The following is a 16,508-nucleotide window of genomic DNA, read 5'->3' on the forward strand; positions in this document are numbered from 1 at the left end:
GCACACGAGGCGAGTTGTGATGTGCGAGCCGGCTTATATTTTAAAAGGATCCCAAAGAATGTCTTGAAATTAATCATGTTCAATATTTTTCAGTTTTGGTATTTTTCATGTGCCGTAACATTTAATGCATTCATAACCAAAATAAGAAAGAAAAAAAACCATAATGTTCACACCAAATTATTGACATTAATGGTGTCGCAACTGATTGGGATTGCATACATCAGATGTTGATTATTGTAAAACGCTCTTTACTGCCATAAGATTTTTTTAAACATGTACGTACTTTTGTTTGAAAAAAACTGTGTGAAAATTGTATACTGTGATAAATGCATGCAATCAATGAATTATTAAGGTCTACGTCTATGTCTACCTTAATGCTAGGATTAAGTTACTTGTATTGCCATATGCAGATATTTCCATAACGGGACCTCAATAAAGTGTCTTTATATTAATTGACAAATTAATGGCACCTACATAATAGTACATAGTATGAAATTGAGCAAAATAAAAAAAATATGGTTGTATATTAGTATTTAATTCAAAGACATTTATTGAACTAATGAGTGTTTGTCTAAATAAGTATAATGTCTTTTATTTTAATGACATTTCGTTGAAAGGGGATCTGCTCATAGTAATGTAAGAATGTTTTTATAAATCAGCCATTCTTAGTTAAACCTGTTGAAAATATAAAATATGACATTTCTTAAAACTTTTTAATGCTGCTATATTTATGTAAATTATTCTACAATAATATGCAGTGTTGGAATTAAATAGGTATGACACACGACATAATGTATATAATATTATATAGCACAGAGCTCAGTTTTTGTATGATTGATAATAATCTATCTATATCTACGTAAAATAAGGTTTGAAGTAAATAAAATCCTCATTCACCTGCCTTATGTCAAACAGAACAAAGTATTCTTTAAAAAATATATGAAATTTAAATGTTTAAAATGCATTCATAGTAAATTAATACCAGACAAAATAGAGAAAATATATTTGAACAAGATTAGATTAAATTATTAAACTATAATTATTGTTGGAAGTGTTTATCTATATTATAATCATGTTATTTATTGTATAAAATAACTAATATATACTAATATTATGTATATATCTTTTGTGATTTTATAAACTTTAGTTTTTTGTCTTTTTAAAATATAAGTGGTAAAACTGAAATGTAGCAGACTTGCCAGTAAGTTATAAGTTTATCGGGGGACTATTGTAATAATTATTAATTGGTTATGGGCAAGTTTGAGCTTGTCATGAATAATTTTCATTAAAAATTGTAACAGAAATGTTGTTTTATTGTTTTATAATTGGGATTTCCTTATTAAATATTGATTATTGAGCTGCTATCGAATCTTCTTCTTCTTTGGCCATATCCGCCCCTTAATTGGAGCATATGGACACCACGCGGCGCCTCCAAGAATCCCTGTCGCTCGCCAGTCTTCTTGCTTCGTTCCAGGTCAAACAAGCATCCCGTAGCTCTGCGTATACACTCTATAGATAGTATTTAGCGGCCTTTCAGGACACCGGAACCCGGTCGGCTTGAAGAACAGGCAAGCCAGGTTGAGGTTCTCTTCTGGCATCCGCAGCACGTGGCCGAGCCAGGTCCAGCGTCGCCTCTTCACTCTCAGCGTGATGAGAGGCTGCTTGGTGCATTCTCTTATCTCCTCGTTGCTCCTAAAGTAACACCCAGTATCCGTCGCAAACATCTGTTTTCAAAGCTCAGTATACGGTTGCTCTGAGCCTTCGTAAGGTGCCCTGAATTGGCTACCGTAAAGCAGCACTGTCAGAATACAAGCGTCAAATAGGCGGCATTTGGCTTTGACCGAGTACACTCGTTAGTCTCGGACATTCCGCATCGAGTTGAATGTTGCTCCAGCCATTCCCATTCGGATAGCGAGCTCTTTCTGTAAAATGCCATCTCCCGTGATGTGTACCCCCAGGTAGGGTAAGAGCTACTATTATGGGCCAGCTTCAATTATTGGCCACTTGCAGATAAAATCTAGTTTTTTAAGATATTAAATCAACATTGCCATCTGTTAAGTTATTAATAAATCTCGTCAATTGTTCCTCCGTTGGTAAAACAGATAATTGTTACTTTTAGTATTATAAAACAACCTCAAAACCGCATTTATATCTGACAGTTCGAGCGAAACCGTGAAATAAGTGCGATTTGTTGTAAATTGTACAAGGACATGACTTCTGTTAAAAGGTATGTTAAACATTTAATATCATACAAAATGCTAATCCAATTGACAAGTATCTATGTATTTGATTTCTGTATACATCATTAGACATATATTTTGGAAAAAAATAGGTGGGTAGGTATATTATGATGGTGGCCAATAACTGATTCCAAAATACGTCGATTTTCCTTTATCGGCCGGCCTTGCTAATAATAGAATATGTGACTAATTAGTAAATTACTACATTTATTTTTATTAGTTGAATAGTGTTTTAACAGTATTATTAATCATCTTTGTTTTTATTATATTTCTCTGACATTCGTAGGTAAATGTTGGCCACCTGGCCCATAATTGTAGTTTTGATGGCCGATAATAGAAACTTTTTTCTTGATTGTTCCAGAATAAAAATGCATCAAAATAAACGAATGAAATATAGTCAAGAACTGAAGAATAAAAGAAGCAATAGAGTATATGAAAGACCATAGTGAAGAGTCTTTACGTTCAGTAACAAGAAGATATGAAATACCAAGAAGCACACTAAAATTCCTTCCGCAAAAATCCTCTACTGAAAAGTTTTGTATACTGTTCCTACTGTGAACTTCAATGATTCTCATTTATCCTTTATGCTACGTCAAGATGTTTGTTAACTTCTATTAGGGAGGTATAAGATTTCTTTTGAATTTTTGAAATCAATTTCCAACAAGCTCTACGTATTTAATTAAATATTCCTATCTCACTGTAACTCAATGTGAATGTGTTCTTTGTATTTTTAAGTAATATGTTACGTATGTCTAATAAAATGACGACAAAGTTGCATTAAGTACTTGATTGAACACTTAATAATGATGTGTGATCATAATATTACATAAACTGTTTTTTAATTTTTGTTTAAATAATGTTATTACAGCAATTTCGGGGTGGCCAATAATTGCATTTTTTGGTGGCCAATAATTGAAAAAAGTGGCCAATAATTGTAGATTTCTGCCTTTTATTTTGATTATTTTTTTCATGATGTAAAATATTTTTTTTTAAATGTTATGATAATTGATTATTATAAACAAATAAGCAATTTAACAAATGATATTTTTTTATTTCACCTTCCTAATGATATCTGTCCACAAAAAATTAACACAGTTGAAAAAATCCTTAACTGGCCAATAATTGTAGCTCTTCCCCTACTTGATCATGATTGATATATGAATTTTCAAAAGTTAACGAATACATCTACATATTGGAGATAACACATTACCCCTCAATATGATATCAACCGAGATGTTAGAAGAATTCTTACCTACAATTCAGGTCAAGACTCCTCAAGGAAAACCAAAATAAAGTTATTCATATCCGGTGGAAATGATGGTGTTATCAAAAAAAAATGGGAGGAGTCTGACCATCTTCGAAAGGGAGATACTGAGAAGGGTCATTGGAGCATTATGTGAGGAAGGTACAACTACAAGGCCAGTATTATAAGTCAGGTAATATTCTAAGAAATTAAGTCACAATCACAAATTTCACAACATAATATGTCAAGTACCATTTGTTACTGTCCGACAAGATCTAGCTAGTCAATAACCGGAAGTCGCTAGTGCGGTTAAAAGTAGGAGGAGCTTCTTATTTCACAGTTTTAACACGTGGACAACTCGTCGCTAACCAGAAGGCGCTTCAATCGAAGTGAGATTTAAAATGGGAGGAGCTTGTTAGTTCACAGTTTTAACACGTAGCCAAGAACTTGTTGGACAGTACTAGGCTACATTCAAATTTTCAGGCAGATTTGTCATTTGGTTTATTTTTGACAGCTATTGAAAGTAGACATCTCTTTTTTGTAAAAATGTAAAAAATGAATTTTGGGTGTCAACCGTTACGCAAACCAAAACAAAGCGTGAAAAATATTATGCAGACTTCATCATCGGTTAAAATGAATCACAAGTGGTTTACCAATTTTCATTGTAGGTGTTTAAGCACAAGTGATGCAGAACATACAGGACGTCTAATTGAGGTCACCACCAGCGGCGGCTCCTCTAATACCATGCAAGTGCTACGCACTGCCTGCATTTTTTAAGACATCGCTCAACTTTGCATTGTTATTCATATGTGTAGGTATCACTCACTTTGCGAAGTAGAACATGTAGCAGTATTATGAACAATACTCCTTCCATGAAATGCAAAGTGATCGCGATCCAAATACGATACTCAGTTTGCATAGGATTACTGTAAGGTCATTGTATACTATTTAAAGGGTGGTCCTATGTCCTGGAGTGGCGTTTTGTGTAGCATTTTTTATACAGTTTAGATCGGCACACGAATTAGGACTCTAGAAACAAAAACGCCAGTTCCTATTTGATAACAATGTTGGCAAGTTAATAAAAATGTCTTATATCTCTTTTATAGTTATAATTTCTAAAAAATGTATTATAAAATGTCATATATTATTAGTATATAACGTCGTTGCGCCTGCAAAATCTGTCAAACTTTTTTTGCGAAAATCGGTATTTTACGCTATGTGATAGAATAAGACACGGCGGATGGGCTTGTAAAACCCGTTTTCTAATATCAAAGCCGGTTTAGAAAAATTCAAAACAAGCTATGTATTTTCATTAAAAAAATGGCTTGCAAAATACTGTGTAATATATTATGTAAAAGTCCGTTCACATATCGCATTTTGAATTCAAGGAAAAAACTTACTATTGCGCCTGTTAATGACACATACCGGAGTTTGCACTGAGGCCTGCTTCAGAACGTGCATTTTACTGGTCGAAAAATAATATTTAAGCTCTAAAAACAGCGTGAAATTACATTACACTACATAATTATATACGTTTATTTAAGAAGAGTGTTCATTTTAAAAGCCCGGTAAGTAATACAACTGTTTATTATAATATCCTAATGTAACTTCGTTATGTGCTTTTGCAAACTTACTTATGAATACATATTGTGCTATTAAAGTATGTATATTATTCATAAATTAAAAGGTACATAACATTCGCAGGCATATTATAAATAAGTTTGAGAAATTACAATTGTTAAAGTTATATATCTCTCACCTTAAATATTAAACTTCGATTTTCTCAAAACACACTAAACTGGACATACAATAATCTGTGCACTACCATCGATATTATCACTTCTTTTACGATAATCTCAAATACTGATTTTGTTGATTACTTAGGTAGGTACCTACATTTTTTTTTTTAAAGATATCAATAGTTATAAGAATAAAGTTTAGTTTACTAGTAGGCATTATTACTGTTTTAGACATAATTATTGGAGATTAATTTGTTTTGTTAAAATGTTAAGATGATTATTATTGTATTATTAAGTAGGTATCTGTTGCTAAAGAACAATATTTGGTTTGTAGTACTAGTTACTATATTTTTCTTATTTCGATAAATAAAATGTCACGTATAATACATTTGTTTAATTATTTATCCATCCTACTCCGCATATTTTTATTCCCCTTCACTCGATAATTACTTATTTATATGTCAAATTTTGGCTGGGAAGTTAAAGATTTGTTCGAAATATATAATTGGCTTGGTTAAAGATGTTTTACGCATAAAGTTAACATCATTTAATTATGTAATTATCATTTCTAACCCGGTGCAAAATCCGCTATGTCTAAAATACACGTTAATTAAAATCCGCTATATGCTGCCTCTACCACAAAGCGGATTTAAAGACCCACATAAAACCAGCTATGTGCCTTTTACCCACAAAAAAAAATTATTACGGCTAAAGTGTTCAATATTGTATTATAAAATATCATTTATACTGAGTCCGACGTAAGGATCTAATTTTCAGTTTATTTGCTTTGTAAAAAATGTGAGGCATAGCTGAGTAAATCAGTTTTTTCCTTCTCCTGAAAAGTTGTGTTTTTTTACATAGCGGATATTGGAAGCGCAGCGGTGATAAACAATATTTATAAATACGTTTTTAGAAATTGTACATATAAGAAAGATATGAGGCATTTTTAATGAGTCGCTAACATTTTACAAAAATAGAAACTACCATATTTGTTTCTAAACCCCTCAAATACATTCAATATAATAAAAAAAACACAACGGCAACAATACATGAGTAGTTAGTAGGTCGTAGCTGAAAATTAAATAATAACGATAATATAAAAGAAAAATACTTTTAATAACATATAAATACATTAGAAATAAACTGAGTTTGAAAGAAGGTTGATTTACAATATACATGTTACCCACTTGATGCTAGTTCATTTTATAATTTCATATAAATTAATAAAAATGAGAAAGATTTGAAAAAAAACTTACTGCTTTGCACTTTAAACAAAGTGATCTACCAGTCCTAATATGGTTTAGATGTTGTCTTATTTGGCTGATTTATTGAATTTTTGAGGCTGCAGAAGACCATAAAAAGTAAGTTATTTCCTATTGTTCAATAACCTCTATCAGAAACCTCATATAATATATGTAAACACTAAATACAACATTGATTCATCGAAATTTTATAAATGGTGTTATATGTATTTTAAAATGAATTAAAAAAAATCCATATACTATGTGGGATGCAGGTAATATCTGTTAAGTGTTTTTCTAATCTAAAACTTTTTTGAGAAATATAATAAATAAACAAAGATATATTGAATTTACCTTCTGAGAAGTTAGATGTTTCACCCATTTTACACTAAGCTATCTTAGCTTATGGACACAACAGCCTTCGGTGATTGAGGTAATCATGAAGAGACACTTTACATGGCTGGAATGGATGCCGCCATAGAGTGTGACACTTCGTACCCTTATGGCACAGCGTCAAGGGTTCCATCGTCGTGGCTGGCCCTCCCTTATTCTGCAGCGGTGTCACAAAAGTGACCTACGCACTGCAGGTCTAACATGGCAGGAGGCGCAAGAGTTGGCGATGGACCGAGGGAAGTGGCGCGAACTTGTGCTTGCCCTTGCACTTGCCTTGCCCTATGCTCCAATGCTGGGTCGTGACAGAGTGAAAGAAGAAGATCTTCTCTTTATAGAAGGTAAAGCATTGCGCACTACCAGAAAATGTTATTCTGAAGACCACCGGCCGCCACTGGTCGCCACACCGGAAATGATTGAGAAGATCCCTTGATGGACGACCGGAGAACGAAAATGGACGAGATTGGTTAGGCTGTAGGAATCTCAATTTAACGGGTTCAGAACATTTTTCATAATCACTTGGATATGAAAAAGCTCTCTGCAAGATGGGTGCTGCGATTGGTCACAGTCGACTATAAACGCACACGTGTGACAATTTCAAAGGCATGCTTGAGAATAATCCAAATGAATTTCTGCTTCGATTTATAACTGTGTAACTTTCCGTTTCATTTTTACCAGACTTCTCATACTGCCCTTGTATACTCATTGTATCGATCGTCTGACCTGAATGTGAGGCAACTCCGTTGGGCAGGCCATTTCTCGAGGATGGAAGACATCCAACCACCAAAGAGGTTCCTCTTCCAGCAGAATAGAGGGAAAAAGTTGGTCGGGAGACATTAACTGTAGTGGTTTGGACTGTGTAGAAAAAGACAGCATTTCCAAGGCTAAAACGTTAGAGGAAGCTTAAGGCAGATTCTTCCTAGAGATGGCCAAGGTTCACATTGGGTTGTAGTGCTGATGAATGGCTAAAATCGTCAAACGAGTATTGATAGGTACTTTGGCATCGATACAATACCAGTAGGCAGAAGGTATTGATACTTCTTTGTCAATAATCTAAAATGAGGTGAGATTAGACAATTTATGCAATTTTAAAACATTTATTAAATTGTTTCTTGTATATCCATATTTTGATTTCGATGTCTATGCAGTACCTAGTTAATGTTTCGAGCCTCAAATTTTGTTAAATAGTTTTCACGCATGACGCATTGAAGAGTGTCAATACTTTTCTACTGATATGATGACCCTATGACTGGCCAATAAGCAATCCGATTGAGTTTGCTGATATAGCAGAGCTTCTCGCCTTAATATGGGGTCCACATGTACCTAATTAGTGTTTCAAGTTTTTATAAATTGGATTCACACCTACAAACCGTGATCAATTTGTTCACCAACAAAAACAAGATCTTAATATACAGTTCTATCTTCCTCCCTTTTAAAAAAAAAAAATTTTGCAACCCGGAAAGGCATTACAATTTTAATACAGGCACAGTTAATACGTCTTACTTGTTTCCAAATGCATCCTATTAGAATCAAGTAACACGCAGTGCCGTTTGTTAACAATTATTATTGTACACATTATTTATGCAATTGCTCCGGGTGATAATCATGTTATTTTGTAGGAATAAAAATAATGAAAACATGTTAACTATTTAGAATAGCCCTGCAGGGCCCAATAATAAATTAAAATTTTTAAGATAATGTGCATTAAATATTAAGGGGGGGACTTGAAATAAAAATTCAATCTAAATAGTCATTACTTAGATTTATTTGACAGACTTCTATTTCAATAATAATTAATATAAAACTCTTTAATGTAACACAATACTTTGAACATGACATACCTATATACGTAATAGTTATAAACTCTCCCCACTTTTTATTATCTAACTTGATAAATACTTAGCACTAGCTAATTTATGGCAAAAAAAGAAAACATTTGGTCTTTATTTTGGTAAGAGAGAAGATACCACTTTTTACATAAGATGTCTATTAATTGTCAAAGTTACTCGGAAACACTTATTTACGGGTGACAAAGACTTGAATTTACCGGTAATATTATAAATAGTATTTAATTTTTTTCATACAAAATACAGTAGCAGCGAATAAATGTCATTAATATTTTTCAGTGTTTCCATTGCGGGGAAAGGTTACAAAGATGAAAATTGAAAAATATCAATCATGAATGCCAATAACAGTAAAGTTGTTGAGAGGCCTTTATGTGGTCATTGTACCAAAATTCATCAATACTTTTCATATTCATGCGAAAATTTGAAATCAACCTAAAAATAAATATCTAAAAGTAACATAATTACGATATCCAAATTGCAATACAATATGTATAAATACGAAAGCTATCCTACATCGTTTTATTTATAATATTATGCAAAGTAGTATATTTGACAATAATTATTTTTGAACTTCACAGTTGATTCAGTATCATTGGTAAGGGACAACATTGTCAATGCATCCAAGGACGTTAAAGGAGTTAAAAGAAGTTATTGCACATATCCATATTAGTCACGCCAACTAGAGTTAACTGTCATTACAAAAGTATTGACTTCATATTATACGATTATGATTATAATCTTCTTATTTTTGGTTGGCTCTTCGGTAACTCTTGTTGGCAGAACAATGAATGAAATTTGTTTAGTCTTTACAATCATGTATATCACTGATGATTATCGTGTATATTGACAAAAAAAAATGTAGTCATGAGCCAGCTTCAGCCTAGTTTGTAAATCTGAAATATTAATAATTGTAATGATTTGTTTAAATTTTTGAGACAATAATATTTTGAAATTACAAAAAAGGCTGCCTATCGAATAAATTAATATAATAGTTGAGGCTATCGGTTTCAAAGTCAGTTATCTACCTCCATAATATGCCATTTTAAGATAATCGTAAAAAATTGTCAAGCATTTATATATCTTCATTTTGTAAACATATTATTATGTATGTAGTAAATAATTCAAAAAAGTTCTATTAATTCTAAAACTCATTAAAATTATTAAAAAAAACATGATTTACATTAAACATGAGACCAGAGAAAAAAATAATATTAAAAAAATGGAGGTGACTGACTCTGAAACCGCCAGTTTCAATTCTTAAAATGTAACAATCATTTATTACGCATGTCCCCTTTCATAACTTCACAATAAGAATTTTACAGCAAATTTTATTACTACAGGCAATACAAGGAAAAGCATAAATTAGTTATTATCTTTGCCTCATTACAATAATGCCCAGTAAAAAATGATGATAGCTCATTTACCAAAGATAAGCCAAATTTGTGAGCAATAACATCTTGACCACATTTCGAATAAATAAAACACAGAAAATTGTCCCCAGCAAAGACACTATTACTTTACAACACCAAATAAGACGTTAAAAAGATTAATCACTCTTCTATAAGTAATTTCGATTGTTCATTTTACTATGATTACACTACACAGATTATTATGATGCGAAATGATTTATTCCTAGACCTAAACACCTTCGTAAATGCAAAATAATATTATTTTTGAGACATAATATTACCTTCACACGAAACAAATTATTACTTCTACAAAAGAAAAATGGTCCTAATAAATTTTCAAGGAAGTTACATGGGAAACACGGTGTTTGTTTAATGTCATTTCACATATCACTCTTCATAATCTCTTGAGGATTCTTTTTTTGTCCTTCAGAATTTTCTTCTTTTCCGCTGTGAGTTTTTTATCTCCTGCATGTTTTTTGGCACAGGGACCGCCTTCTGTGGACTCTAGATATGCTTTAGACATCTTTGGAGCCTGTAAATAAAAATATGTCACAATGAATGCAGTAGAAAATATTCAGTACAGTAAAATCTCGATGCAACTAATTCGGGGTGAGAGTGTCCATTAAAGTAGGTTTTCCGTATGCGAGCAGAAAGTCACACCATGCGCCGAACATTGTTTAAAAGTGGAATATGGAAATTTTGTCTGTTAGATTCAGGTTTTACTGTACATACTATTGAAATAGAAAATTTATGAAATTATGAATTCGGGGTGAGAGTGTTCATTAAAGTAGATTTTCCGTATGAGATATAACTGCAGCATAAAGTCACACCGTGCAACAAGATCTCATGACGGCTCGGGTCCCAGTTGAGTTGAATACTGCTGCAGCCATTTCCATTCGGCTAAAGACTTATTTTGAAAAGTGACATTTCATATGATCTTCCGTTGTGCACCCAAGTGTTTATTTTTATTGCCATGGTAACCAATGAAAATTTCGACAGTGTCAATAGCTTTAAATACGAGTGCACATCACGGGAGACGGCACTACCAATGGCAAGAGACCTCACTATCCGAATAGAAAAGGCTAGAGGAACATCTAACTCAATGCAGAATGTTTGGTACTCGAACTGAACTCAGTTAAAACCAAATACCACTTATTCAACGCTTGTATTTTGATAGTATGTATAACTTTAGGAGTAACGAGGAGATAAGCGAGTCGACTAAGTTGCCTCTCATCACGCTGAGTGTGGCATTGGACCTGGCTCGGTTTTAAGAAAACTTTGACCTGGTTTACTGTTATTTAAATCCAACTGAACGAACGACATCACGGAAGGCAGCTAAATACCATTCACAGAATGTATATGGCGGAGCTATGGGATGCTGGCATGGCCTGGGAAGATGTAAGAAGACTCCAAATAAGGGGCAGACATGCTCAAAGAAGAAGAATATAATGTATGTACCTGGGCATGTATTTCAGTCATCATTTTAGCGCGCTGCGAATAGTCATCGTAGTGTTCGAGGAGTAACTTTCCTGCCTCTTCGTTAAGTGCTGATTCCGCATTCGGTACTATGAGTAGGCATTTGACAGTCTGAAAATTAACAAGAAAAAAGGTTAACAAATAGACCAAATGATGCATAGTTAAATGAAGCTTTTATCTATAACATTCTTAAATTTTACATCAACTTGATTTTAGGTTATTGATCTGGTAGATATTTTGTTTCAGAAAAAAGGTAAGTTAAGGCCATCCACTCACGTGAATACTCAAAAAAGATGAGACCGAAACTCCAGTATCTAGCTAATGTATAGTACGGCAAGACTGGAATCTCTCGTTTCAAAACGTCAGCGACCGAAACCGAAGAGACGCGACATGCTAGTCTCCCGGTCTCTAAGTTTCCAGTTTTTTTTTAGAACTATTAATAACCATGTCCTTGCTTTTTCGTACAAGGTGGTCGTTAGTAATTTTTCCAGTTACCCATGAAACAGTAGTACCAATATCAGAAGATTCAATGAAAAATCATATTTTCTTACCAAAATTGGTAGCACCGAACTGAACTAAACAGACGTCAAAAGATGGGTGAAACAATTTTTAATTTAAAATATGTGGCAGATGTTGAGAAACACTCCTGCCTGTATGATTACAGGCTGCCAGAATATTCCCGTAAAGATATTATGGAATAAGATTAGAATGAAGTAGGAAAGACAATGGGTTTGACAGTTTGAGGTTATGAGATTATTAGGTTTCATGTGCAAGCATCAGTCACAGGCCAGTTTATGAGTTCCATCAGTAACCAGTTTGTCAGAATTTAGTTTCTACGTGAGCAGATGGACTAAGGCTGTGCATTCGCAGTGTATTTCTTTGGATATGCCTCTCGGTTCAACGCAATTATGTGAGGGATCTAAAATGTTGTAAGATATTGGCTCAATGTTAGATCCAAGCACATAGACTAACTTCTATGTCACAGCGCTGCACGCACTGACACTGTTATATCAGATGGTTTTTGCACATTGATACTATATGTCACATGCTCTTTGCGTGTTGACTTGTCATAGCAGGCACTATCGAGTTGAATTAAAAGCTTTCTTTATTGTTTCTCTTCCTCACAATACTTCTACATTCGAAATAATGCTCTTCGTCTGTTTCCACAAAGGGTTAACCATTTTAATATAAACCCCAGATGATATCGAACACACACTGAATTATGGGAGTGGGAAATGTTGTAGCGGTGAAAGTAAATGCGGGGGGAGGGTTTTAGTTCTAGAAACGGCCGTGGTGACATAGAAGACTCGATATGAATGTCGCACTGTACATATCACACCCATAATAAAATACTGTAGTATTCAAAATAATGCCATTTGAAGTTACAAATCTTTCAAATATTCTTTGAAAATAAAGGAAAAGTCTGGATGTATAAATTAGTAAGTAACTATTTTTATGGAAAACGTGATCTCTTTTCACCTTTTCATATTTTTATTTAAAACATAAGAAAATGGAGATAATTTAATATATCTGAATTACAATGGTATTTCATTTGACTTTTATACAAACATTGTCATGGTTGTTCGTATAGCCTCTAGTGTCGTCAGTTACAGCAATGATTTATTATTGATTGAACAGTGTCTGGAATCTAATAATATATAGTAAGGCCTTTTGCTGATACCTTTTGAGTTTGAGATACATTAATATAGCAAAATAAAGCGAAGCCAAAACTCTATACCGACCATTTTAGAAACACTGGGGGTGCGATATTTGAATTTTCCAGATGTGGGATTCATAACCGTGACCCGTGACTTTAGAATACAGATATTCCGCGACTCATCCACTGTGTCTATTAATAATGTTTGTGGTTTATAAAATATATAAAAAATCAAGAAATAAACCAATGAATATTATTTGTGGATTTCATAACAGCATATCCCAAAGATAGCTGTAACATTTGTGGTTATATTTAACATTTTAGGTCGAAGACCATAGTGCAAATTCGGTTACATGGATAATTATAATTACACCAAATCATCTATTTCCAAAGCCATATCATTAATAAGACTATAATAAATTATGATTTCTTAACTTGATTTTATAGTCAAGTTTTCATACCCACTTTCTGAGAGCGTAAACAAATAAAATAATAATACTTTTCTCCAGTAATTTAATTATTGTATTATTATAAATTGTATTACACATACTAACAATGCATGCAAATCAAAATACTTACCAAAAAATGTGTATTTGTCCAGTATTATTGAATTACAAAAATAAATAATAAGGTACATGAATCTACTTGAAAAGTAAAACTGTATTAATAAAAATCAATTATTCGTTTAGCTTTCATTATAAATTCAGCAAAAATAAATACGGCTTACCAATAATATATGTTTTATGCCTAATTCCGATTTCCAGTCTTTTTTTAGTGTATTCACACAAATCTCTCCGTTGCCAGACACGTTTGGATGGAAAATTTTGGTCATAAAGAAAGCCTTCGGAGGTGCTGCGGGGAAGTCCTTTCCCAAGGCAAGTTTAATTTTGAAAACCCCTCCCGCATATGGTGTTCCCGCTAAAAAAAAAATCAAAAAATCAATTACTTATTTCTTAAATAATTAAGTATCTGAAGAATGGAAAATTGAAAATGCAACAATTATTATTCTTCCACCAACACGCTATGGCTGCGATATGTATGTATGTGAAAGAGAAGGTGGATTTGTGGGTCCTCAGATTGCCGCCATGACGTCCAGAGCCATGATATAATGATAAGTATTATGAATTGATACCGAACGATTAAACAAGAAATTGATTGCATGTTAATTCACCCATTACTTTTAAATTTAAAAAACCTACATGCTTCTTTTTTTAACGTTTATACACCTACAATTTCTACTGGGAGAATTTCATAAGGAACCCCCTGAAACGATGTTTAGTATACATCATTGGCGAGGGGTGGAGGTAGGCTGTTAAGATTATACATAAATAGTACACACTAAACTTCGTCAGTCATATTTATTTGTTTTCATTTATCTAACAATAGGTACAATTTGCAGATGGTACAGGTTAATTTTTTAAATTCAATTGAACCCTGCCTAATCCAGGCCATAGTAGATAATAATCAAAAAATATTTTTTTTAAACTCGATTTGTGAGGTTCGATGACAGATGTGTAATTAGTGATAGAAGTGAAACAATCACAAACACCCAGACTTTCAGACCTCACCGGCACCGGACTCAGAGCACCTGGATGTAAGGCTGGCGCTTTAAGCACCAGCCTACGAGGGCTCATAGAACATCAAAATTATTGTCATCTATGTTTTAACATTTACTAATTATTAGTAACCATTCATAAGGGTGGTACAGAGTATCAACAAATCGTTTTATAGAGATTTCATTCTGAATTTAAGTAGGTAAGTATTATAGATAGAAGGGATTCACGATATACAATACTTAGATATAAGAGATGTATGTAATTTTAACATATTGCATTTTAAATAGTCGAGTTTTAAGATTTAACCGTTGGAAATGAACCTAATCTGTCGTCCAAAATATCAGTTTTGAGATTGTGTAAATGATACTGACAAGATCGAGAGGAAGAGTGATAAGAAATTAAAGTTACGCCAGTTAGAACGGCATAGGACATAATAAATGATGGTTAAATCTGATTTCTCCAATAAGGATTTGTCTTTTAGCCATTTGGTTAGATGGTAACTTGTCGACAATGAAACGTCGAATCTGAATTATATTCCACTTTAGAAATAGCTAACAATATAGGTATCATGAAATATTTCAAGGAGATACTTAAATAAACTAAATCTTGAATAAAATGCACATAGTTGATAAACATTGTAAGAAGTGACAAATGAGTATTTCAAAGAAGCGGCGTAATTAGTCAGTCTCATAAATTACGATTGCTTATACCGGGACAGCGATAATATTGCACGGTACTTATTAACATTCAAATTTTATGTCTTACCCGGGCCATCAATGTAGGCTTGTATATCAGTAATGTCTGAATCGTTAACCACCACTTTAATCCCTTCCAGTGGTTGTTCCGATAATTCTTGCATTTCTTTTACAACCCTCCTTATGATTTGCGGGGAAAGGTTTTCGACATTGGACATCTAAACAATACAAAATATTAGTAAAATGCACTACCCGAAATAACTACATTCTAATGAACATTCAGATATAATTTAAGTTAGAAAATACTAACCGAATTCATTTTTCTATTTCTCTCACTTCATATATTACACTAAGCTTAAAACACAAAACAATTTCTTATTAAACCTTAACGTCATGGACCTTGCGTGGTTGACATAAAATCAAACATGGAAGATAACACTAAACACGGAATTAATTTTGAATTTTCGCCCAATAATATCCAAAGATTATAATGTTTGTGTGCCACTTGCCACTGCCACTTCGATTTCAAACATAGTTTGTGTATTTTGTTTCACCGTTCGCAATGCTTTAGCATGAGCGTGAAAGTGATGCACTAAAGAAAATTAATGAAACTGAAATAGAAACGGAAAGATAACAATCCACAGCATAATAGACAATATATTTTATTTTCGATTTATTTTACGTGAAAATAAATATAATATATTTAATCAATTACCTACCTACGTTCATTATTATTTCGTCTAATCAGATAATATATAACGGTCTTTAATAAAATATGATTACATAGAAGCAATAATTATTACGAGTCAAACTTTTTATTTAACAGAATAGGTACCTATCCTCATAATGAAAGGAGTTTTACCTACCATTAACACTCTTAGTATTCTTGTTGACTCTGAAGTCCCATGGAGATGTTGATCGTATTTTTTGCCTTGTGTTCTTCTGTGCTGGCCTGTTTTTACCCCCTTTTCTTCTCGATTATTTATCTCTCTGGTTGCTCATCTTGTTTAGCAGG

At 33.0% G+C, this 16,508-nt stretch overlaps 1 protein-coding gene across 1 annotated transcript; it reads right to left on the reverse strand.

Annotated features, from left to right (window-relative positions):
• Nucleotides 1-8,596: 8,596 nt before the first annotated feature.
• LOC147064512 (ubiquitin-conjugating enzyme E2 S) lies at nt 8,597-15,920 on the reverse strand. Its single transcript, XM_085957568.1, has 5 exons — nt 15,804-15,920; nt 15,564-15,711; nt 13,970-14,160; nt 11,568-11,696; nt 8,597-10,641 (listed from the first exon to the last, which is right to left on the reverse strand). Exons 1-5 carry the CDS (start codon nt 15,810-15,812, stop codon nt 10,504-10,506), a joined length of 615 nt encoding a protein of 204 aa, XP_085813694.1. The 5' UTR covers nt 15,813-15,920; the 3' UTR covers nt 8,597-10,503.
• Between the last annotated feature and the right edge of the window lie 588 nt (nt 15,921-16,508).

Source organism: Rhyacophila brunnea, unplaced genomic scaffold (genome assembly GCF_057557595.1).
Source record: "Rhyacophila brunnea isolate RB1 unplaced genomic scaffold, BYU_Rbru_1.0 scaffold_7, whole genome shotgun sequence".
NCBI classification, from domain to species: Eukaryota; Metazoa; Arthropoda; class Insecta; order Trichoptera; family Rhyacophilidae; genus Rhyacophila; species Rhyacophila brunnea.